The 23,978-nt window shown below is 25.8% G+C and overlaps 1 protein-coding gene across 1 annotated transcript in view; it reads left to right on the top strand.

Moving 5' to 3' along the window:
- The first annotated feature begins 552 nt into the window (after positions 1-552).
- LOC100208676 (collagen alpha-2(I) chain) overlaps positions 553-23,978 on the top strand; it is an 85,127-nt gene continuing 61,701 nt past the window's right edge. Inside the window, exons 1-8 of the mRNA XM_065791853.1 lie at positions 553-787; positions 11,671-12,185; positions 12,499-12,612; positions 16,778-16,816; positions 17,236-17,289; positions 17,403-17,477; positions 17,719-17,772; positions 17,890-17,934. Of these exons, the coding sequence (XP_065647925.1) occupies positions 715-787; positions 11,671-12,185; positions 12,499-12,612; positions 16,778-16,816; positions 17,236-17,289; positions 17,403-17,477; positions 17,719-17,772; positions 17,890-17,934 (969 nt within the window). The 5' untranslated portion in view covers positions 553-714. The remainder of the gene's footprint in view (positions 788-11,670; positions 12,186-12,498; positions 12,613-16,777; positions 16,817-17,235; positions 17,290-17,402; positions 17,478-17,718; positions 17,773-17,889; positions 17,935-23,978) is intronic.

The raw sequence follows: 23,978 nt of genomic DNA, 5'->3' as shown, positions 1-23,978 counted from the left end.
TCTTTTAAGTGTGCGATGTTTCATGGTGTATTTCACGGTGCCCAGTTTTACGCTATATAATTTCTTAAAAACTTTTTGTTTGAAAAAAATTAAAAAATAATGTAAATTTTAACGGGTAAGCAATCAAATTTTTTTGCAACTCCACAAAGTGTTACTAATCAAGCTCGTTCTGATAATTATCTTAACATCGTAGATGTACAAAAAAATCTTATAACTGTAGGTAATTTTTTTAAGATCAACAGAAATAACTTTTGTTATGAAATTCAAATTCATTACTGAAAAGTTTGTTATTTTAATGACTTTTTATTATAATATACATTTGTCGGTGAGACACTTTTTTAAACTAAAATTTTCTTTTGTGCAAAGTAGGATATACGGTGGTTTTTTCCTGATGAAAACAAAGAAAAGAAAGCGAAAACAAAGAAATAAAAAACAAAGTCGCCTTTCTTTACTTTGTTTAAATGTGTCTAAATTATTCAAAACGAACCAATATTAAAACGCTCCATAGTTTATCAAAAGAATTATTAAGTAAATAAATAGAAACATCAGTAGGGTTTTCAACTTAAGTGATTGTTGACTCTAAGCTACTTTAATAGTATTTTTTTTAAAAACATGTAATTGCGCGTTGTAATATATATATAAAAAGAAAATTATTGGGATAACCTTTGGTTGATTTCATTGTTCTCAAAATTTTATGAAACCCAGCAGAAAACTATGTATCATTTATATTTGATTGCTTCTTCATTGTGCATTTATTGGACGCATGAAGTTAGCAGTAGTTTGCTAGGTAACTTGAAAATTTGTTTATACAAGAAGATCTTGTTTTCTTTTAATGTTTAAATTGGCATTCATTAGCAATTGTTTTTAACTTATTGTTTAAGTTTTCAGTGTTCTTTTAGTAAAACCTTTGCACAGGGCAACCCTGGGTAACCCTAAATTAAATTAAAATACTCAGACAGTTTTCATGAGTTTTATTTTATGAGTTTATTTTTTAGTTTAATATATTTATAATTTCACTACTTATTTATTTTATTAATATATAGTATATATTTGTAAATTATTATATGTAGCATTTAATAGGAAGTTGATTAGGAAATATTAAACAGCTGTCAAATATCTTTAATTTAAAAAATCACAGGGTTTTATTCATATTTTTTTAAACAAAGTATATTGAACAAGTTATTTTTTTAAATTCAAAATTGCAAATTATTAAAGTTTTAAAAATCTTTCTGTAAATTAATTTAAATTTTTTAAAGTTTTCATTTTATTTAAAAACCATAACTTTAAAAAACCTTTAATTTTGGGTTAAATTGTAAAAAGTTTACCAGAAAAGGTTAATCAAACATATATTTAATAAATAAATATTTTGTTAATAATTATATGAATTAGATTAATTAAAATTGGGTCTGTATTATTATTTTTAATTAAAAAAAAAATTTTAATAAAAAAATTGTGTTTATTTAAAATGTAAGAAAACACACAAGCGTATTTACTTATCAAATATTTCATCTAAACAATTTTTTCCTTTAACATACAGGATATTCACACAGCTATTTGAACAAAGATTACTTACCGCCAATTGATAAGTAAACTAGTTTTCTTACCCAGTGGTGAGCTTGTCTAAGAAAAAGATTTTTTAAATCTCTGCTGCAGCGAGAACATATAAATAACACTAATATATATATACATATATATATATATATATAAATATATATATCTATATATCTATATATATATATATATATATATATATATATATATATATATATATATATATATATATATATATATGTATATATATATATATACATATATATATATATATATATATATATATATATATATATATATATATATATATATATATATATATATATATAGTATATATAAGTTATGTTAGTGTATTCTACAAACAGAGTGCTCAATGTTCTAAAAGAACAGAGCAATAATAAATTAGTAAAAACACTTATGTAATTTTTGATTACTTCAACACTGTGTTTCACCATCAGTAGGTTCATCAGAGAATAATTTCTTCCTGATGAACCTACTGATGGTGAAACACAGTGTTGAAGTAATCAAAAATTAGATGTGTTTTTAATAATTTATATATATATATATATATATATATATATATATATATATACATATATATATATATATATATATATATATATATATATATATATATATATATATATATATATATATATATATATATATTTATTTGGCCTCAATAAAAAATTACAATTACAGAATAGGTTTATTACAAATATAATCGCCAAGAATTCCAGAAGATCATTCAATCTTATCATGAAGCCCTTTATAATATCAAATATGATAGTAATAATAATAATAATAATAAAATCATATTAACCAATAAAAATAAATCAACTTAAACTATATATAACTGTGCATTTAAAAAATAAATATACTGGATAATTATATTAAAGAAAAGAACTAAAACCAAAAAAACAAAAAAATTTTCAATTTTTTAAAAGAAAACTTCTTTTAATTTTCGTTTGAAAGAAGTATATTTCAAGCACAAATCAAAATTAGGCCAAACTATTTTATTCCTTAAATAAGCGCCGCGAGTAGAAATATATAGTTGATCAAATTTAGTTTGGCAGAAAGGTTCTTGGAGATTTTTTTCATTATGAAGATTGCATTTTTTTATGGGTTTTATATTATAAAGGTTTATAAATATATTAGGAGATAAATGATTTTTAGATTTTAACATAAAAGATAAAATATTATAAACATTTAGTTCGTATACATTTAAGGCTTTCATTTCTCTCAGAAGTGGTTTTGAATTTGAAAAACGATTTACAAAATTAATTAAGCAAGCTGATGTGTTTTTGATGATGAGAAAGAGATTTAAGTTTAGTTTTGTGCGCGTTTCTTCATACAATATTTGCATAATTTAAATGGCAGTGGATAAACGAATAATGTAGTTGTTTTAATTATTGTTTATTTTTGTATATTTTTAAAGTCAGTTCTGCTTATCCGGCTACTGGTAATATGTAACCCAATACAACCTGCTTCATGTCCTGCTGCCTTATAAGAAACGCTTTTTTAGGCAAAACTAGGAGAATCCGTCTCCGACTTAAAATACCCCCTGCCTTGGGGTTGAGTAAAGGCTAGAGATGGTGTCTCAATAAAAATCCTCATCTTAGCAGATGTTAAACACAACCGGCTTCTGTCTTGTAGAAGGACAAAGACTTAAAGGATAAACAGATTTTAACTGGTGATCAGCCTTGCACCCCGTCTTTATCTATTAGGCTGGCGCAGATGTATCTACAATACATTGTTTTCAGTTTAGGATGTTGAATGCAGGATGTTGAACCTTCTTGACACAATGCATGAATTTTGCTTGTCTCTCTGTTTTTATGAATGATAGCTCATTTTATTATCACCTAATGAGGCTACAGCTTTAAAACTCATTTTTAAGGTTCTGATGCAGGCTGGTAGCATCGTTAATCTTGCTTACAAACTTCATCTTTTCTCTTCCAGTAACTTCCAACTCTAATATGAATACTCGTGTATAATAAGAATTTCTAAAAGAATCAGAAATGTTACGTGTTAGTTGGCGTATGGCGTGTTCATTAGAATTGTTTCTCTGGTAGCCAAATTGATCATAATATAAAAGTTTAGTATCAACAAAATAATTGTAGACTTTGCTATACACAATTCTTTTTAATATTTTAGAGAAGAACTAAAAAAGGACAATAATTATGAAAATAGCGATAAATTCAAAATATAATATTATATATATATATATATGTATATATATATATATATATATATATATATATATATATATATATATATATATATATATATATATATATATATATATAACTTAAAATAATTAGAATAATAGCAATAAAATTATTTTTGACCTGTAGTAGTAAAAATGTTTCGTACTGATAACTATGAATGTTTTTAGAGTTTTATTTATTCACGGCGCTGAATTTTTACAATCAAAATATATTAGTTACAATAAACTTCATGTTCAAATATTTACCTGTTTTAAATTTCTGGTTATGCTCATTAATAAATTTCACTGCTTGTTCAGCAAAAATATTCGTACGTGGTGTATCGTGTAATAAAACTGTCAGCATTCCAGTGAGTTACATTGGAACTGTCAGGTCCATTGCAGATACTCAACTGTTCTATATAACAGCATAACACTGCCTTAAGTTAAACTGGAAGTGTTTATTGTTAACCACTATGAAATAAGAATAGCATTTTCGATGGAATATTTCATTTGTTTAATTTATTGACTAGCGATTTTTTATTTGCAAAATCTTCAATAACTTTTTCTTTATCCATAATTGTAGCTTACTTTTAATTGCTAGTAGAGTTGATTGATTGAGAAATTGTAGACCGTAGATAGGTTTTGATGATTTTAAGTTTTGAAAATTATCTTTTACACAATGCAACATTCATTGGAAGTGTTATAAAGAGAACACATGCAGTTGCAAATTCTGGCATCAAACAATTTATTTCACTTTGAATAGATGTTGCAAATATCTTAAAACAGTCTCTCTTTTGAAGAAGCCCTTATGAAATTCTTCCTGTAGGAATGAATATCTTGCAAGAGACTGTTATTCACATCATTGTAGTATAATTTTACAAATTCGGTTGCAACAAGTTTTGCAAGGATCACTGAGTGTAAATTATTGGATAAAAAAAAATCTATTCGTTAGTTTTGGATCTCAACAAAAGCTTTATTAATTGACAAAGTATAAGATAACCTCTTATACGTCTTGTTTTCAGTGTAGCAAGACCCAACTTTTTCAATCTGTCAGTATAACTTACATGTTTTAGTTCAGTTGCTAATTTTGCTGCTTGTCTTTGAACGTTTTCAAGGTTACTAATAATTTTTTATTATTTGGGCACTATACTGGAGATGCAAATTTTATGTGAGGTCTAATTTGCAATGTGCGTAACTGCCTCACCATTGCAATGTTAAGCTACTTGAACCTGATGATTTCAATTCATATCGGATGAAACTATTACGCCTAAGTCAAGTTCTTTTGTTATTGCTTTTAGAAGAAAAATTTGATTGTCCTATTACATTGTGTAGTTATAATTAATACTTTTTTTGTCCAATGTGCATAACACTGCATTTACTTACGTTAAATTTCATTAGCCAAACATTTGACCATTCAGTTAAAAAATCAATGTCATTTTGCATGTTGATTAGATCGTTATCTTTTTTTATAACAGATATGATTATAGAATCATTTACATATAAATTTGCAAATAAAGAGATATATATAACAGGGATATATAACAGAAAGAGAAGAGGACCTAATACCGAACCCTGTGGTACACCACTACCAATCTGATATAAATTTAATCTCGTACCAATCTGATATAAATTTACCCATTACCACTCTTTGTTTTCTGTTTTTCAAAAAAGTCTCAATTCAATTTAAAACATTGCCTTTTTTCCATAGTTTGAAATCTTATATATAAGTGGGTGTATGGTGGGGTACCTTACCGAATGTCTTTGCAAAATCTAAAAACAATATATCAAATCGATAACCATTTTAAATTTCAGTTGTAACAATATCAAAAGTTTCTAAAAAGTTTTTCAGGCACCCTTTATTTTGTACAAATCCATGTTATTAAATAGTATATATTAATACAAATCCATGTTATTTTCTATTATATAAATTATCAGCTTTATTTTAATTATTTTTTCCATTACCTTACTTGGTATCGATGTTAAAGAAATTGATCTGTAATTGAGCGGATCCTTCTTGTCTCCTTTTTTTAAAAAGTGGTGTCATGTTTGCATAATTGCATAGTTCTAGCAGTTATCCTGAATAAATTAATTTCTTGTTTATTAAAGATAAAGGTTTAGATAATCCTTCTGCACAATACTTTAACACATAGGGACTGATGTTATCGCAACCGAGAGATTTGTTTTCATTAAGTTCTAATAAATAATTAAGGATAGTATTTTCTTCTAGTTCTTGATCCCAGTCAATTTCAAGTTTAGATGACGTGATGATCCAGTTACATTGTCAATCCAATGCTAAAGTAGATTTAAAACACATCGATAAACAAATAACCAGCGAGGCTCACAATAAGGCTAAGGCTTAATAAAAAGTAAAGACAACTGTTTTGGTTAGGGTTTAATAAAAAGTAAAGACAACTGTTTCCTGAAAAGTAAAATAAATAAAACGCTTTACTAAATACTGTTCGTCCATCTTTGCCTTTATCAAATGGCTTACATGGTTTATGTCACAGAATAGATTCTATCAAATAGAAGCTATTCAATTTGTTATTGTTTCAAATTCTATCAAATTGAAACTATTATTTGAGGAAAGATTCCAATATCAGTTTGAAATTGAGCTGAGAAAAAAAAAACATTTGATTATATATTTATATGCAAAAGTTCACATGTTATTTCATTTAGTAATTGTTCTTTTCCTGTAAAGAGTTATATATAATTTGTATAGGTACATATGCATCAACATTTTCCCATGCATTAGAAGATTCAAAATCAGGAACATTGCGTTGAACAGCTTGACTTCTTTGAATAGGTGAATATAGATATAGCAAAAATAAAATTGGTTGTCTTGCATTTTGCTAAAGTAACTTCAGCTTTTTTTTTATTTTTCCGTTTTACAATGAATAAAATCTTTTTATATAAAATACAAAAAGATAAATTTGTAAGAGCATTTAATTTAGAGAATAAGAAACGTGTACATCTACAACATGAAATTTAAGTATTATTATTTTGACTAAGTTTACCACAACACATTAATCGAACTAAAATAATGAATTAAAATTTTTACTTAACACAAGCTCACTAAATTTTTTTTCCAATAAATTAAAAACAATATCAAATAATCAAAGAACATAGAACAGAGTGTTTTTTATAAAACATAGAACAATATAGAACATTTTGTTTTCTTAAAAGAACATAGAACAACATAGAACAGTTTGTTTACTTTTAAATCTTTGAAAATAAACTTATTAAAAGTTTGAATTTTATCATTAACTTGTTTTATAAACAGTTTGAAATTTAAATAAAAAGGTTATAAAATTTGTGTAAAGCTATACAAGTTTGCCGACATATGCAATAAAGAGAAAAGCTTTTTTTGTTTTCAAAACCTAGTCAATTTTCCAGTTTTCGAAAACTCAATTAAGTTTAAAATAAATGCTTTCTCATTTTATTAAATTCAAATGAAACATTGCACAGGTTTGAGCCAGTACAAGAACTGTGCTGGGAAAATGCCAATGCAAACAAACCACAATCTACACCATTAGTAGATTGCATTTAAATAAAACGTTAAAGCGCGTTTTACAATTTAAATGAAGTTACTCTGAACATTCATTTAGCCTGCATTGTTCCAATACTTTTTACTTTTACTATCAAAGTCGCTTAGAGTCGAAAAAGCAGCATACGTTGTCCGGACAACGTTCGCTGCACGTCTCATGGACGTCCATACAGCATACGTCCCCCGGACGACGCATGCTGACTCGGAGAGGAAATCGTTCAGCTTTTTCAACAATTTATGAATTCAAATCGTTTTTATACCATTTTAAAATTATAAATACAAATCGTTTATATAACAATGCATGTTTTTAACTTGCATAAATCAAAAAGGCTTTTGACGTTTTTTGAAAAAATAAGTTTAACAAATTATCTTGCAGACTTAAAACATCTTCTGCCTCATTATTTGATATATCTGTGTTTAGTTCTAAACCTGATATATTAGAAGTAATAAGTTAATGGTAAATTTCGATTACAAATAAGTATAGTGAACTTATTTAGATGGTAAAAAAACTTAAAAAAGTAATATGCAGTCATTTCCATTTCAAAAATTTTTTCACTTTTCTTATTTTAAAGCTATTATTTTTACTATTTTAATCAGAGCCGTGACTAGGCTACCCCAGTCTAGCCAAGGCCCATTTGCGAATTTAGGGGTTCCTTCGAAAATTTAAGGAGCTTATTTTTTAGTAAAGGAAAACTTTATAAGAAATTGGGGCCTAATACCAAGTTTTTTTTTAAGGAGGGAGGGGGGGGGGGGAGGCTCTGACCCACCACCAACCACGGCACTGATTTTATTTTTTATAATTATGTTATATTATTTATAATAATAATTACATTATATATATTTATCATATATTATATTTTTATATTCCTAATATAACTATTATAACTAATTATTTTATTTGCTCTTAGATTAGACGCCTGTCAATACAAAAAGTAAAGCGCTTTTAAAATACCGAAATAATTAAAAAATATAATTCGGATAACTTTATAAAATATATATAAATATACGCATATTTATGTTTCCCTGTGCACTTTGATTATAGGAGTAATTAGTACAAGAATATTTTCATAAAATCTCTTTGTTTACAGCTGCTAAAGTATTAGTCGACCTATTATTAGATTTAATTTATTGTTTTTGATACAAGCATATTTGATAAAAATAAAAAGCTGGGTACTGCAAACATTGCCATTTGCATTATGATTGATACATATAGATTCAGCTCACAATAGTTTATAACCGGACGTTCTTTTAATTTGTTCTGGTGAATTACTGCCATCAATTTAATTATACCATTGCACTTCCTTCGAATCGTTTTAGCCATCCAAGTGTTATCCATGCTCTTACTTACATTGCGTACTCACTTTCAAAATGTACAGAGATATGATAATTTGGTGTTTTTTTTGGGTAAAGTTGGTTAACTTCTTAAAGCCATTTCCAATATACGTTCATTCTTAAATTCAGCTGTGAATTCTTTATCAATTAATTTTTGAATAGTGAATGAAGAGGCTACATTGTTTGTTTCCTGAGAGACTGCAGTAGCGCCAATGTTCTTTGTTCCATCGAGGTTGTTCTTTGTGTTTTCATTTAGAGATAAATCAACAACAATTTGGTGTCATACTTTAACTGATTCCCTATTCATCATTTTTCACATTTATAACGTCGTTTAAAATAGATTTTAAGTATTGAATAATGCTTTTAAGATTCTTTCTTTCACAAACACACAAAACGTGGTCGGTATAACGTTTTGTGGAAAGTCGCTCGAACAAAAACGGGTGGCCTTCCCTAGACGCTTTTTAAATTGATAAAGTTTTAAGAGCAGTGCTGAGCTTAGTGGTCATCCATTCCACACAAAAAATATAATCTTTTTTTTCATTTTCCTTGCTGCTGTTTTGACTCATATGCCTATATTTACCGCAACTGTTACAAGTAATCATCTTGTGGTTACATTTTCAAGGAGTCTCGGACTAGCGGCAGGACGATTTAATTCAACAAATAAAGCAAAATTCTTTATGACGCGTCATAAAAAATTTTTGCTTTATTTGTTGCTTTAATGGTGCTGCCGCTAGAAATAATAAAAAGTTTGATAATCTCACGTCATGACTTGAGATTATCAAACTTTTTATCTTTTCAGCAACCAGGGACATTCTTGACAGTAAGCATGCAACCAGGGACATTCTTGACAGTGAGCATGCAACAAGGGACAGCGACATTCTTGACAGTGAACATGCAACCAGCAGTTTTTTTCTTGCTTCGTCGGGTAATCATAGAATAAATGCACAACTTGTTATCCATTCATCACTTACATGATATGATACCAGCTTGCTCATCTTTGTTAGATTTGCTAGATAAATATCAACAGACTCGTAACATTCAATATTGATTCATTTGCAGTTAATATTGTTTTTTTATCAACTTAATATGCAATGACACCACAGCTTTACTATCTTCAGAGGTAATTCTTAGAATTCCATCAAGAATAGAAAAAAATGTAAGAATATCCTGAGAAAATTTTTATTTATTCAACTACCTCAAATTGCCTTCTTATTCTTAAATTCCGCAATTACTATATCTAATTCTAACGTTTGTGCTTTTTCGTTCACTATTAGCAAAAATATTTTTTGATTAACCTTAAATTGCTAAAGGATCTTTCTGCACTAGCAACTGTCAGTTATTGTTATCAGTAGCAATGTTGCTGTATTTGCATCTGAAAAATCGAACTCCATAAAACTGTATTTGATCAACAGTATGTTGGGTTAGGGTTGCCAGATGTTCCGATTTTACGAAGGAGAATTCTGCGCCAAATATGTAAAAATATTTTTTTTACTTAGTTCTCCTTCGTAAAATTGGGACATCTGGCAACCCTAGTTGGGTAAATCTTTTTTTTAGTTGTTTCTGTGATATCATTTTTAATAAAAATGATTACATTAACTAATTGCTCTTTACATAAACTAAAAGGCTCTTTAAATTTGTAGAAGGGCCCTTAAATTTTCAAATAGGTTCCTTATAATTAGTGCCTTCCCCCTTCTATAACTGCAAGTAAAAATAGCATCTAATTTAAATAAATCGTCACTTGATCTAAAATCTTTCAACTTGAATTTCAGATTACCTAAAAACATTTAGGTTTAAGGACTTTTTTTTTTGAAATTAGAGTTTAAACTAAATCTAAAAATAGAAAAGGTGAACAAAAAAAAAAACTTATGTAAAACACTAATTAAAATATAATTAAGATTCATAAATTTCTGCGGGGAAATAAGAAATTTTGAAAAAAAAACAACTGTGGAATTTAAAAAATCAAATGTTTCTTGATCCCAAAAATAAAGAAAGTAATAAATCTCTAAGAGCTGTAACAAATTTCACCAAATAAGAAATGTAAATGATTGACAATTTGTTTAAGTAATTTTTTATTCCATCCTGCTCATTAAAGTTAGAAATTTAATGTAGATACTGAAGTTTACTAGATAAAGTCGTTTCCAAATTTTTTATTTAATTACTAAAAATGATCTGAAAAATTAATCTCATTTGGAAGAAAGCTTTTTAAAACTACAGCTTGCAAGTCTTTCTGCGGTTGCTAAAACTGCAGTTTTAATATTGATATACTTTTTTAATTTTTAATAAATGTTGACGGAACTTTTGAATAAGAGCATTTTATAAAAGTTTCTTTTTCAAAAATGTGCCTCTAAATCTTAGGCCCTAAGATTTAGAGGCACATTTCAAAGATTTTTTCTTAACTTTTCAGTTAAGAAGTACATTATTTAATTACATCGCACTTTAGTTATTTTTTAATTTTATATTATTAAGATTTTATGATTTTGTAAAAACACCATTGAAAAATGTAAAAATACCATATAAGGTATTTGATTCATATGATATGAATCAAATACCCAATATGGTATTTTTACATTTTTCATTTTGCATTTTTACATTTACATTTTGCTTAGAGTTTTTTTTACTTCCTCTTTTACCACAAATTTTAAATTTAGGTAAAAGAAATTTCATAACACTAGTTAATTGGCATATTGTACGAACAACCTTTTTATGCATCAAACATGAAATATTTGATGCAAACAAAAATTATTCAGAGTTAAAGGCTAATCAGATAGTTTTGAATTTGACATAAACATCTTGATAATAACATACATTACTTAGACTTATACAAAACTAGTATTATAAAAATGGATTTTTCTTTAAATTTTAAATAAGTTCTTGCTTAGAAATTAGTATGCGTGTGAATCACACAAAAAGCATCACACACTGTGTGTGTGTGATGCTTTTTGGTTGAGACAAAAGTATCTACAATAATTTGTATATTTTTTGTAATATTATTATTATATATTATCATTATTCTTATTAAAAATTATTTTTTGTTTAGGTTCCATTGACGTTATCGATATCTTTCATTTATCAAACCACAGCTACTTTGCCCAAACACAAGGGTTTTGTTCACATAGACTCATTGATGGAAATTTATATGAAGACACTTCTTTTGTTACTTTAAAGCCATTTAGTGCCTCAAAGGTTATAGATGGACATTTTAATACTAATCAAATTTCTATACTTGCCACTATTAAACTTGTAGATTCTCTAATTGATGAGTTTTATCTTCTTCAGTTTGTTTATTCTGATAAATGGGTAGGCATTAGAATTGGAACAACTATATTTGTTGACTTTTATTTAAAAAAACTTTATTCTTACAAGTTTAATTATGAGTTAAAAGACAATAGCTGGCACAGACTTACTTTTTCTGTAGAGAACACTACATTAGAGTTTTTTGCAGATTGTGAATTTGTAGGAAGATTAAACATTGATGTTGGATTTTTTGTGAAATCAAGTGAGCAAATAACATTACATATTGGTAACCCAGAAAATAAAAAATTTGATTTTCAGGTTTGTTTTTTATTGGATTGTTGTTATTTACTTTTTTAATTTGTTTTTATTAAATAAAAACATTTTTTTCATGTGACTTTATAAGTTATTATAGTTAATAAAGAATATTTTTAACTCTAAAAAAAGAAAACTTAGTTGATGTTTTTTATAATGTCATGCTTCCAAGTTAAATTTTCAGTCGTGTGTGTATATATATGAAAAAAAAAAGTACATATATATATATATATATATATATATATATATATATATATATATATATATATATGTATATATACATACACGCACACACATTTATACATATACATAATTTCAGGGATTTCTTCAAGATTTGAGAGTTTTTCCTGACAAGAGATCTGCACCAAACTACTGTGCCGTAATAATGCCTAACTGTGATGTTAAACAATTCATAGCAAGTAGATTACCTCAGGTATCTCAATGTTTTATTTGTAAGATTTTAAAATGATTAGTTTAAAGTTTTCTTAATTACTAAACAATCTGTTTAATAACTTTGAAAAGTAGCATGTAATTTTAATGCTTATTTTTATATATCTTAATAATCTAGGGTAATACTAAAATCCCCCAGTAATATTCTTTTATTTTTTAATTTATATTTTGAATAACAAAAGTATTATTTAGGCAAGTTTGGCAGTGACAGCCATGGTATCTCAGTTAATTTTTTTTTTTACTGTTTTACATCTTCATTTACAGGTATCACACATCACAATAATAATATGCATTATTATTATGTCTTTTCTGAAAAAAATTTACGTAAGATTTATATAAATTCTTGGTTCGCATTAAGTTTATTAATTTATTTATAAAAAGATAAACTGCTTTTTAACTTTGATTTATAAAAAGTTTTTTTGAGTTCTTTTGAGATCAATATTATATTAAGGCCAATTTTGATGTATAAGAGTTAGCTTAATGTTAGAGTGGAAGAGATTGGTGTTATTGGTGGAAGGGATTGGTGTTAATGTTAGAGTGGAAGGGATTGGTGTATTTTTTAAGAATCCCATCTTACCTCTTCTCCAAAAAAAAAAAAAAAGAGAAAAAGTCTACTCATTTTCTATGGAAAATTCTAAAATTACATTTTTCTTTTTAAGGAGATTCTAAAACTAAATAAAATTAATGTTTATTAAAAATAACATTTATTTTATTTCTAAAAACCATTTTTTTCTTTTCTAAATAAAAGTTTAAAAAAGATTATTTATACATTCAATTTTAAATCCAGTTAAAACTAAATGTGTCATATGATTTTCTCTTATACAGAATACGAGGGAAAGGTAATTATCTGTAACTTTATTTACAAATTTTATAGTAATAATAAAACAGTTGTTCAATAGTGGAATATAATTATCAAACTCCTCTAGGAATATTTTTAACAAACTCCTCTCGGTAAGTTATTATCAAACTACTATAGGAAAGTTATTAACAAATTCCTCTTGGAAAAATTATCAAACTCCTCTGGAAAGTTATAATCTAACTGCTTTAGAAAATTTTTTATCAAACTCCTCTAGGAAAGTCATATTTAGATATAAATTTTTTTTATTTTAACAGAAGCAATAAAATAATGAGGCAAAAAAGACTGTTTAAAAAAAGCAGAAAGAAAAGCTTCTGCCACATTTAGGTAAAAATCTAATAAGGTTTTTATACTTGAAAAAATTATGTCTTACACATTTTTTCATGAGCTAGAAAACGATTGACAGTCAACTTAAAAGATTGCAAATTATATGAATCAAGAAAACAAGATGAAAAAAGCGAATTCCAAAGAACTGATGGTCCAGGAAAAAAAACTGGGTGAATAAAAGTTTTTGAGCACTTAGGAACAGTCACAGTTAAAGGATAAGACTTAATAGAATGATGAGTAACACAAGAAAGAATTTTTGTAGATGGCACAAAAGACGCTAGCTCTTTAGAGCAGTGCCTATTATAGTATTTATATAATAGAGAAAGAGAAACAACATTACGAAGATGCGATAATAGTTGGAGGTTCGCTGCAGGAGCAGGCCCAACTAAGTTTACAATGTGTCTTTTTATCTTGTCTAAAAGAGAAAGGGCATCATTGGAAAATCCAAAATAAAATACAAATAATATAAAATTAATAAATAATTATAATAAAAAATAGAATAAATGGTAAAATAAAAATGTTTTATTATAAGTATTCTTATGTATTATTATAAAAAATATGCTTAGGCTTATGCTACATATGCTTTAGTAAGCATATTTATTATTAGAAATTATGTTTTACGATGTATTGCAAACATAAGCTTTAATAAACCTATTTAAGTTAGAAATTATATTTTATGATGTATTGCAAATGTAAGCTTTAGTAAGCATATTTATTATTATAAATTATGTTTTACAATGTATTGCAAACGTAAGCTTTTGCAAGAATTTGTAGGAATTATTGATAATTAATTATAATATTTATTATTCTGTTATATATTGTTCTGAGAAACAAATTTTTTTTACTAATTTAATTAAGATATTTTGATATTTTTGTTTCAGTAATTACAAGTTAGTGTCCAGTTCCTGTAATTACAAGTTAGTGTCAAGTTCCAGTAATTACAAGTTAGTGATAAGTTCCAGTAATTACAAGTTAGTGTCAAATTCCAGTAATTACAAGTTAGTGTCAAGTTCCAGTAAAAGTGTTGCTATAAGGAATAATACTTTTTACTATTACAAACTATTACAAAATACTCAACCTTTTTACTTTTACAAATTTTCACACAACCTTGATCATATATATTTTTCTTTTCTGAGTTTCCAATATGTATGTTTTTATGAATTAACAGTAATCTTTTTTTATTAAGGAATATAGAATTTAAAAAAAACACTCTTCCCCTGGTAATCTTATATTCTTTTAATGTTAATGTTAATATATAGATTTATTTTTTTATTTTTATTATTACATGATTGACTTAAAAAAGAAAAATTTCTTTTCTTAAATAAAAAATTAGGCTACAGCTAGTTTTGTTACCAATTATCATTTAATTTTGTTCTGCTCTAAAAAATGAAGTGGAAGGCTGTCTATGTATCAAATTTTATGTTTATTAGGCATTGCTGTCTAATGATAAAAAATTATTTTCACATTTAAAGATTTTTTTTAGTTGCTTTTAAACAGAAGATGACTAAAAATTTAATAATTGGATTTGTCTAAGTTTTTGTTTTAGGCTTCTTAAAACAAAAGTACTGATATAACACTTAGGGTTTTACTTTGTTGCAGATAAATTTGTATTAAATTTAAAGCAAAAAACTCAAAAAAAAAAAGTGCTAATATTAGCAAAAAAATAAAGTATACACATTTTTAAAAATTAAAGTACGCTCAATAAAAAAAAAGTAAACTACACACATTAATAAGATTAAAATTAAGGTATTAATGAAGTGTTTATTAACACACCTTAGACCTTGAAAAAAGTAATTCTTCTCACAAAATATAATATTCAGTTCATAACACAGTAAATTACATACTCCATGTCATGTCTGGCAAGACAAATGTTAAGTTAATTTTTTGACTTAAAAAGTTAAAGGTTGTATGAGTCAGGAAAGCATGAAGATAGGAGAGAGTTTCAAAGGGTTGAAGTGTGAGGAAACAAATAGGGGAATTAAAGTTAATAAAGCATGCAGGGACAGATACAGTAAAAGAATGAGGTTTTACTGAATGAAAGTCAAGCGAGAATGAGTTTTAGATTATGGAACTAGAGATGATCGCTCCTTGAACAGCGACCATGATAATAGTTGCAGAAAAGAGAAAGAGATGCAACTTTATGACAATGGAGAAGAGGCTCAAGCTTAACAGATAGAGTGAGTCTAACTACATTTACAATCCGTTTTTGGACCTTGTTTAGAAGAGAAAGAGCATTTTAGAAAAATCAGCCCAAGTATGACAACAATATTCCATACAGAAATGAATAAGAAGTTTGTAGAGGTAGAAAATTGAATTAGGAGAGAGAAAATGGTGAGCATGAAAAAATGAAGCAATTTTAGCAGATGCTAATTTAGCAATCAATTTTATATATGGTTTCCATGATAGGTCAGTAGTAAGTACCCTTAAACATTGGGCAAGTCCCTAATATTATTAAAAAAAATGTTTTTCAAAAGTATATCATGTTCAGTCTCATATGAAGCTAAAGTGTAAACCTGCCAAAATATTTAATGGTCTCGAACAATTTAAATCTTATAACCTAATTTTTGAAATGGAGTGTTGTTTTATTCCTTAGAACACAATTGGGGGGTAAAAGTAAACATTTTCCAAAAATGCCATTTTATTGGCACCTTTATATACACTTTGTATAAAACATGATTATTAAAAAATTGTCATGGTGTTTGATAAACTTAATACCACTGTGTTTAATTGTAAAATTGAATAATTAAAAATACAGCATGTGTCTGTTAGGTGCATTAAAGTTCTAAAAAAACATTCTTTAAAGAGTAAAGTAGGCTTTTCTTATCTGTCATGTTTATCATGTATGATCAGCCCTGAAATGGTTTACAAAATGACCTTTAAATGGTTTTAATACCTTTTTAATTTTCATAAAATACTTTAAAGACCAGAGTTTTATTTATTGTGTAATGTTTTTTAATATTTTTAGATAAATGGTCCCCATGAGTTTTCTGGATCAGGAGAACGAGTAGGTATATATGATTTTTGGTACAAGTTTTTGTCCCTGATTGTTGGTAAATGTATTTTTTAAATGTTATTCACCTCCATAAGGCCAAGGGAGCCATTACAGCTAAAGAATCTGCATATTGTTTTTAATTTTTATTGCGGTTACAACTGTCTTAACTCTATAATACCAAAGCACGAGTCTTGATGAGCAAGTTCTCTGTGCAGAGAAATAAGTTGAGCACAATACTACCAGAGACATGGTGGTGATTAAACTCTGAACTTCTGATTTGCAAAGTGAGCACTTTACTATCACACCACTACTGTATTAAAGTTATAAACCCTTTATATTATAAACCGTTCTGTTGTTCTCTTTTTAGTTGGTATGTTTTTGTCCAGTTTGTTGAACATATTGTTATATAGTTTTTATTGTTTTAATTTTAGGAAGAGAAACGAGTTATTGATTTAGTTGGCTTGAAAGGTATCATAAGTGAAAGGGTATTATTGATATTTTTGTATACATATTTTTTATAATCTTTTCTTTCAACTTTATTTTTTAGCATATCTTTTTTTTAGTTTTTTATTATTGCGTTTTATCATTAAAATTTTAGGGATTTCATGAAACAGCTGAAATACAAAGATCTCAATCGGATTTTCCTCCTAAGTTCAGTGTTAAAGGCGAACAGGTTTGATTTTTCTCTTTGTTAATTTTGTTTAAATAATAAGTGTGTAAATTTTATTATTATATGATGTTAAAAATAGTAAGTTATTCCATTCCATATTTTTGACTAAAAATTGTATTATGTGTATATATATTTTAGTCATTAGGGAAAAAAGATTTTCATTTAAATGCACAAATAAAAAGTTGTCATAACTTAATAAATAATTAAATTGAAATTGAAATGAAAATTGAATTTATTTTGTAAGGGAGTCCATGGTTTGATAGGACCATCTGGTGAGCCAGGATCAGAAGGAGTAAAGGTAATAAAGCATAATATTAATAAATAAAACAAATAATAATAATTTAAAGTTTTTTGTTTAAAAAAACTTTAAATTATTATTTAAATTATTTAAAAAAAAAAGTCAATTATTACTTAGGGTGATAATGGAGATATAGGATTCCCTGGACCCCCTGGAGAAAAGGTAAGTTAAAAATAATTATAAGATAAATTTTTTATATAACATAGGTTATTAACACATTATATATATATATATATATATATATATATATTTATATATATATATATATATATATATATTCTAAACTTATATAAATATATATATACATATATAATATATATATATATATATATATATATATATATATATATATATATATATATATATATATATTCTAAACTTATATAAATATATATATACATATATATATATATATATATATATATATATATATATATATATATTCTAAACTTATATAAATATATATATACATATATATATATATATATATATAAATTTAGAATATATATATATATATATATATATATATATATATATACATATATATATATATATATATATGTATATATATATATATATGTATATATATATATATATATATTCTAAACTTATATATATGTATATATATATATATATATATATATATATATATATATATTCTAAACTTATATATATATATATATATATATATATATATACATATATATATATATATATATATATATATATATATATATATATATATATATGTATAAGTTTAGAATATATATATATATAAATATATATATATATATATATATATATATACATACATATTCTAAACTTTTATAAATATATATACATATATATATATATATATATAAGTTTAGAATATATATATATATATATATATATATATATATATATATATATATATATATATATATATATATATATATATATATATATATATGTATAAGTTTGTATATTTTGTTTGTAACTTATACATATATATATATATAAATATATATATATATATATGTATAAGTTTGGAATATATGTATATATATATATTCTAAACTTATATAAATATATATACATATATATATATATATAAATTTAGAATATATATATATATATATATATATATATATATATATATATATATATATATATATATATATATATATATATATATATATATATATATATATATATATATATTCTAAACTTATATATATCTATATATATATATATATATATATATATATATATATATATATATATATTCAAGAGCTCCTTTAAAACAATTAACCAATTTCACTGTAACAATTTTAGTCGAAAGTAAATTCCATGCATTTGCAATTCTATTAAAAAAGAAATGTTCTCTTGAAGGGTGTTTAGCAAATTCTTTATGGTATTTAATACAATTCCCCCGCAAACAGTTATTAACAAGTGGAAAACATTTTCTACTGTTTATCTTTTCAATACCATACATATGTTTGTATAGTTCAATTAAATCTCTCCTTTTTCTTCTTTCAGTTAGTGTTGTCAAGCCTAAGACAATGAGTTGATCTTCATATTTGAGACAACTAATTGATGAAAAGAGTTTAGTTACTCTATGTTGTATTTTTTCAACTACATTACAGTCTCCTTTCATATAAGGAGACCATACTGGAACAGCAAATTCAAGAAGTGGGCAAATGAATATTAATCAGAGAGATCTTATAAGTTGACAGTCGAATCTTGCAAATGATTTCTTTATCTGTCCCAGCATTTGATTTGCTTTACTAATTGTCATGGTTACTTGATTTTTCCATTTTAGATTTGTTGAAAAAGTAACTCCAAAATAATCTCATTCAGACTCAGAATCTTGAAGTTGTATACCATTAATGAAAAATGGATGGTTCTTATTGTTGGAGCCAAAATGCATTACAACTCACTTTTTTCTGTTGAGTTTTAGCAACCAGTCTTGAGTCCATTCAAGTAATTTATTAAAGTCATCCTGTATTTCTTTAACACACAAATCTGAATTTACTATTGATAAAACTTTGGTATCATCTGCGTATAACTTTGAAACGTTTTTGATTGTATCTGGCAAATCATTAATGTTGATAACAAAAAGAAATGGTCCAATAACCGAACCCTGTGGCACTCTGCTAAAAACGTCAACCCAATTAGAGACACCTCTAACCACTCTCTGTCTCCTATTTCTTAGAAAGGATGTAATCCATTTTAGTACTAATCCATCAATACCATAAGCTTTTAGTTTTAGCAACAATCTGTTATGAGCAACTGTGTCAAATGCCTTTGCAAATTCCAGTAGAAAAACATCAAATGGAGTATGATTTTCAATGTTTAATGTTATAAAATCTATTGTTTCTAATAGATTTGTTGTACATGATTTTTTCTTTATGAATCCATGTTGTTGTTCTGATAGCAAATTGTTGTTATAAAAATGAGTTTCAATTTTTGTTAGAATAATACCTTCTAGTATTTTGCACACCACTGAAGTTAGGGAAACTGGTCTGTAATTAACTGCCACTGCTTTGTCACCTTTTTTAAAGAGAGGTGTTATATTTGCAGATCTAAAATGAATTGGGAGTTGGCTCGAAGCTAATGATTCTCTGAAAATTAATGTTTTTTATTATTATTATTTTTATTATTATTTTATTATTATTATATTATTATTATTAATTTATTATTATTTTCATTATTAAATTAAGGAAGAGCAAACGCCCCTGCAAAATTCTTCAGTATAGAAGGGTGTAGTTTATCAGGGCGAAAGGTTTTATTTTTGTTAAGACTCTGAAGCCTGGTTAAAACTAATGTCATTATGAGTAGGATTAGAAAAATTTTCAGCACAATAATTTACTCTTGACTCAAAATTAGGAAGAGCACCATTGGCTTCAATAATAAATACATCTTGAAAACACTTGTTTAAATTATTTACAATTTCAACTTTATCTTGTGAAATACATCCATCATCTTTTAGTAAAGCTTTAATTGAATCTTTTACAACTAATTGATTGTTTATATATTTATATAGCAATTTTGGATTTTGCTTTGCTTTTTTTACTAAGTCTTGTTCATAATTAATTCTAGAATTCTTGACTTCAGATTTTAAAACCCAACAAAGTATTTTATATTCTTTACTCAAATTAGTATCTTTCTATTTTCAAGCACAATTTCTATATCTCAAATTTTTCTTTTTTCTAATCAGAGATTTAAGTTCTTTATTTATCCTAGGAGATTTCATATTTATAATTTGTGAAACATCAACAGTGGGAATAAATAAATTGCTTGCAATGCTTGAGTAGTAAATCAATTCATTCTACATATCCTAAACTGGTTTATTATTGTACAATTGTATCCAGTTAACATTCAAAATAAATTGAGAAATTTTATTATAATTTGCTTTTTTGTAAACAAATTTATAACAGTTTACCGGAGGAATTTTTACATTATTTGTAAGAAAATAATTAAAAAATATAACCAAATGACCTCTAGTGGTATTACCAAGAACAAACTGTGTATCTATTGCACATACATTTCCGGATTTCGATTCTGGAGTTGTAAAAATCAAATCTAATATATTAACTGCCACTTCATTTGAGATTTGGACAGTTGGAGCATTTATATGTTGATATAAAAAAGTGTCATTTAATGTATTACTAAAGATATGCTCAATCCCTGAGTTGTTGTTAATAAAAGATACATTTCCATTATACTAATTTATTGAAGGAAAATTAAAATCTCCCATAATTAAAACATCTTTGAAGCCTTTTTTATCGACAAAATTTCTAGCTTCTTTAAATACTAAATCAAAAGCAGCCATATCAACAAAATTATTTAGCCTATAGAGGTAACCAACTAAATATTGTTCTTTACCAAATAACACTACCACCCAGACTTGCTCAACTTTGATCTGACTAAACTAAATGTTGATAAGCTCATATGAATCAATCGAACTTTTTACATAAAGGCATACACCACCTCCTCTGCCTCCATCACATCTATCTCTTCTATAAATATTATATCCTTGAATATTGACTATTAAGTTGCTTTTGAACCAAGTTTCGCTAACACCAATTAGGTATGGGCAATTTGTATCGACAACAACCATAAATTCATCGAACTTATTTTCCAAAGATGTTGCATTTAAGTACATACACCTAAAAAAAGTATTGTGTTTAAAGTTTTGATACAACTCTTTATCTAGATCATGTTTTTTTTGAATTTTTTGATTTGATTTGCAACCTTCTCAATTATACTGGCTTCACTTCAACTTTATCAATAAATGACAAAATACCTGTAATTGCAAATTCATCTTCTGCTTTTTTTTCAACAGTTGATTCTTTTTTGGATTCAGGTACTAATAGACAATGATATTTTTCTTTCGTTTCTCTCTTTCATTTAGTTCATTGATTGTTGCATTTTCAACAGTTAGATGTTCAACTGGCTTTTTGAGGTTTTTACTTCCTTTTTTTACTATATTAACCCAATGATTGCTAATACTAGGAGATTTTAATTTATTATTTGCTGCATTCAAGTCAAATCTCAACTTGTTAATTTCACACAAACGTTGTGTCTCATTTTTTTCTAAACTTTTCAATTGATCAGAGAGTGAGAAGACAAACTGTGAGATTTTACCACACCAATCATGTAACAATTTTGCTGCGTTTGAATGATTTCCTTGACCAAAAACTGACCGGTTTTCCTCAAGTAAAAAATCAACATTTATTTTTCGAAGATTCTTTGATTGATCAGAGGGCTACCACCCTAAATAACAGTGGATTACCTCCTGGATGTGAGTTTTTATAATATACTTTATTTCTTATTACACAGGGACTAAAAAGTTTCAATTTGTTTTTTTCCGTATATATATATATATATATATATATACCCACAACCCTCGGAATTTGGGTCGACATTCGGCAATGCCAACCTAAATGCCGACCTGTAAGTGTATGAGGTCGGCAATAATTGCCAACCTTGTTTCTATGCTTTATAGTAAAACCTTTGTATATATAATGTAAACATAATTTACATATATATATATATATGTAAATTATGTTAGTGTATTTTAAAGAGTGCTCAATGTTCTTAAAGAACAGAGCAATAATAAATTAGCAAAAAACGCTTATTGAACTTTTTTTTTTTTAACTTTTTTTTTTTCAAGAAAAAAAGTTAGATAATTGTTTTTTACTAATTTATATATATATATATGTATATATATATATATATATATATATATATATATATATATATATATATATATATATATATATATATATATATATATATATATATATATATATATATATATATGTATATATATGTATATATATATGAAGATATATATACATATATATATATATATATATGTATATATATGTATATATATGTATATATATATGAAGAGCTCATTTTCAAAACGCTGTAAATCCATTTTTTGTGTTTTGAGTAAATCGAACTTTTCTCCTGCATAAAGAAATTAAGTATTTTGGAATAAGTTATTATTGATTTAGTTAAACATGTACTTTATTAATAAGACTATAATGTCTACTGAAATTGAGCGATATGAAATCGATGTATATTTTCAGTGGTTATTTTTGTTTTATTTCAAAACGCTGTATATCCAATATCATTTATTAACAAAACGCTTTATATCCATTTCATTGATAAAATATATCTATTAATGAAACATAATATTATTTTATTATGCCTTCTAAGATCTACCTTAAAATTTTGTTCTCCTTTAATATAAATCAGCAACTTTTTTTAAACAACTCACAAGTGTAACTAAAAAAATATATAAGGTGTTAATGAGTATTTTATCTTGTATTCAATAACGTTAATAAAAAAAACAACAAAATAAATCATGTTATGCTGGAAATTTTTTTAAATACTTGTATCTTAAATTAAACATGTTTACAAAACTTACAGCTAAAAAACATTTAAATCAAATTATGAACTATCTTCTTCACTAAGACTAGCATTATCTTCAGTGGCATTACAGAGTAGTGTTTTATACATACTAAGTATTCTGCCTTCTGCTCCTACAAGACCGAGAAGACGAAAAACATCGTCTTTCTTAGCAAGTTTAACACAGTTATTTAATTCCAAACGTTGCGGTCTAAATGTCTCCCATTTCTTCCGTTTTTTAAGGATACTGTGTGATTTTGGCTCAGTATGGTAACTAAATGCAACTACTTCGAGCTTGT

This window comes from Hydra vulgaris, chromosome 02, assembly GCF_038396675.1.
Source record: "Hydra vulgaris chromosome 02, alternate assembly HydraT2T_AEP".
Taxonomy (NCBI): domain Eukaryota; kingdom Metazoa; phylum Cnidaria; class Hydrozoa; order Anthoathecata; family Hydridae; genus Hydra; species Hydra vulgaris.
This window is presented reverse-complemented; position numbering and strand designations above follow the sequence as displayed.